We start from the raw sequence: 2,903 nt of genomic DNA on the forward strand, positions 1-2,903 counted from the left end.
GACCTCCTCCAGGGTGGGACCTCCTCCAGGGTGGGACCTCCAGGGTGAGACCTCCTCTGGGGTGAGGCCTCTGGTTTTAAATCATCTCTCCTTGTCCTGACAGTCACAACTGTCTTATGCCATTTTCTGGTTTGTTTTTCTTTTTCTTTTTTCTTTCTTTTTTTGTTGTTATTGTTGTTCTCTCTCTCCCTCTCCTCCTTCCTCTCTTTGCCTCCCCCCGCCATGTGTGTGTTTTGAAACAAAGTCTTGCCCTGTATCCCCAAGCCTGACCTCAAACTTGTGATCTCATTTGTCAAGATTACAGATGTATATCACCATGCCCAGTTTTATTCACATTTTCTAAAATCTTTTCTCATTTCTATGTATATCTTTCCAGAATATGTATTTAACAACTATTAGCTATCGAAGCTTTATGAGCATAGCTGTAAATAACATAGGGGAGCCAGCCTTGCCCGAATTCTTTTGTGCACCTCCGCTCAGCGGGACAGCACCTGTCAGAAGCTAGGGCCGAGAGACTTGAGGTCATGGGAGAACAGTAGAGCCAGGATGAGCAGGAAGCAAGGCAAAGACTGGAGGACAGAGCTGTTTGTACCTAATGCCAGCATCTGACCATCTTGAGAGTAAGAAGTGAGTGAGATCTCAGCATGGTCGTCTTTGTGACATTTAAGAACTCGTTTTGTTTTCTGGCTTTCTAGAAAAATCATCTGATTGTAATTCTTTAAAAACCCTTCAATACCCACAATTCTGTTGGTGTAATTTGAACATCTTCTGTCTTATTTCAGCTCTGATCACAAAGCTCAACTCTCAGGCCTGGCTGCCCTTTCTCTGGTTGTGATCTTCATGTTGGTTCAAAAGGGATGCTCCCTTGTATCCAAGGCAGCCTTAGCACTGGGGCTGCTGGGTGTCTTCTGCTACAGAGCAGCCACTGGGATTGTGCTGTTTCCATGGCAGCCAGACAACAAAAGCATTTCAAAGTAAGTGAACTAGAGACCAAAGTTTGCTTTTATATATTTCAGTGTTTTCTGTACTAAAAAAATGCCATGCTAATCTTTACGATAGTGGGGTTTATTTTTTTAAGTAATTTGTTATTTTATGTGCATTGGTGTTTTGCATGTAGTTATGTCCATGTGAGGAAGCCACATCCCCTAGAATGGAGTTACAGATCGTTGTGAGCTGCCTTGTGGGTGCTCTTAACCTGTAAGCCATCTCTCCAGACCCTGGAATGTAGTTTTTTTGTTTTTGTTTTTGTTTTTTTCTCGAGACAGGGTTTCTCTGTGGCTTTGGAGCCTGTCCTGGAACTAGCTCTGTAGACCAGGCTGGTCTCGAATGGAATGTAGTTTTTATTAATAGTGGTTTCATTTGCAGCTATTGTATCCTGGCCAAGAAAACTGTAGTGAACCACTTTGTTAGCACTCTTGGGAGGAAAATAATTTAGAAGTAAGCTCATTGTACTTATTTTTAATTAATAAATAAATTAAGGCCTAGGACTGATGAATGAAGTGATAAACGAGTTAACAGCAACCTTCATTTACTAGGATTTAGTCTTGCTAAGTTGAGCTGTGACTTACATAGCAAGGACAGTAATAGTGTGGGTATTCCCAACATCTGGGAAAGGAAGCTGGCTTTCCTATGTTACTCCTGTAAGGCCAAGGAACTCCTGTTGTGCAGATCAAGAGGGCTAACCATGAGTCTGGTGTCCGTGATAGAACTATAGGTGACTGGACAGGGCTGCAGAGCGTGGCTAGCCTTCTTGGTGTGGTTATATCTGTTCTCAAAAGTACTGAGAATACAGCAGAGGGGCCGTCGGAAATAAGATACCCTCATGTTCTTTGAAGAATCATTTGCAGTTGAAGGAATAAATAATTTGTCGTTGTCTAGCAGTAGTAGGACAACCCTCACAGATATGTTGAAGCCCTGTGGTGGGATCTTGTAACCATGAGGTAGTAAGTTTTCATAGAGCACAGAAGGGTGTGGTAAAGCAATAGGCAAACTCTTACATGAGTCCAACTTACCAAACTTTTTTTGTATATGACTTAAGTTGATTAAATATTGTCATATTTAGGAGCCAAGGTCATATATAGGTTGTGGCCTTCCTTTTTACTCACTTGAGTACCTCACAGAATCTAGGGTTAACAAGTGCTGAGAGCCGAGGGCTGTAGCCAGAAGCTTAGGGGCGTACCAGGAAACATCTCGGTGTCTGCAGCAGGGGCCAGCAGGGCAGTGGCCTTCAGTGAGGCAGAAAGCCGCGGGGAACATGAAGAAGATGGTGGTTGAGACTGGGGACATTTTGTAGAGACAAAGTCTGTTCTTGGCTTTGGAGTCTGGAACTGTGGGCAAATGGTTGCATTTTACATTTGGGGCTTTGTTTACTCTCCAAGTGCAGTGTGTGCCTGCATTTCTTGTTTTCACCATGTCTGTCCTTGATTTCTGCATCATTCATCTCAAGACTGTGATCCCCTTACTTTCTTCTCTGCTTATGAGCAGCTTGGCTCTTATAGACGATGAGAAGAAAGCCAGTGTCTTTCCTCTCTGCATGCTCTTTCTGTCTGTAAAATGCATCCATCCCTCACCTGTCTATCTTGATTTTTAAAAATCCACCTGGTTCCTAAACTGCTCAAATTCTGAATTCATCTTGGACCCTGACCTGTCTGGTTCTGCATTTACTGTGAGTCAATATTCACCAAGTAGTCACGACCCTTTCTCTTGACCCTTTCCTTCCCTGTCTGAAGCCCAAGCATGTCTAGGATTGAAAGTCAAAGTCCTAGGAATGAGAAGCACTGACTGGTGAGGTCTGGGGACTCGTTTGGATGCTCTTTCTGTTACTCTTTCCTGTCCAGTGGCCTGGGATTATCTGCTGGGAGAGGGCTTCTTCTGTGAAACCCTTATTGGCCATATGTTTGCTG

At 43.5% G+C, this 2,903-nt stretch overlaps 1 protein-coding gene across 6 annotated transcripts in view; it reads left to right on the forward strand.

Annotated features, from left to right (window-relative positions):
* The window catches only part of Pigg (phosphatidylinositol glycan anchor biosynthesis class G), a 49,146-nt gene that overhangs the window by 20,110 nt on the left and 26,133 nt on the right, over positions 1-2,903 (forward strand). For all 6 annotated transcript variants that reach the window (XR_003378056.1, XM_026785062.1, XM_005359662.3 and 3 more), the window contains exon 10: positions 783-974. Coding sequence is in view for 5 of the 6 variants with exons in the window: in XM_026785062.1 (XP_026640863.1) it covers positions 783-974 (192 nt within the window). In the remaining variant the exon portion in view is untranslated. The remainder of the gene's footprint in view (positions 1-782; positions 975-2,903) is intronic.

The sequence above is a fragment of the Microtus ochrogaster genome, linkage group LG1, assembly GCF_000317375.1.
Source record: "Microtus ochrogaster isolate Prairie Vole_2 linkage group LG1, MicOch1.0, whole genome shotgun sequence".
In the NCBI taxonomy this organism is placed as follows: Eukaryota; Metazoa; Chordata; class Mammalia; order Rodentia; family Cricetidae; genus Microtus; species Microtus ochrogaster.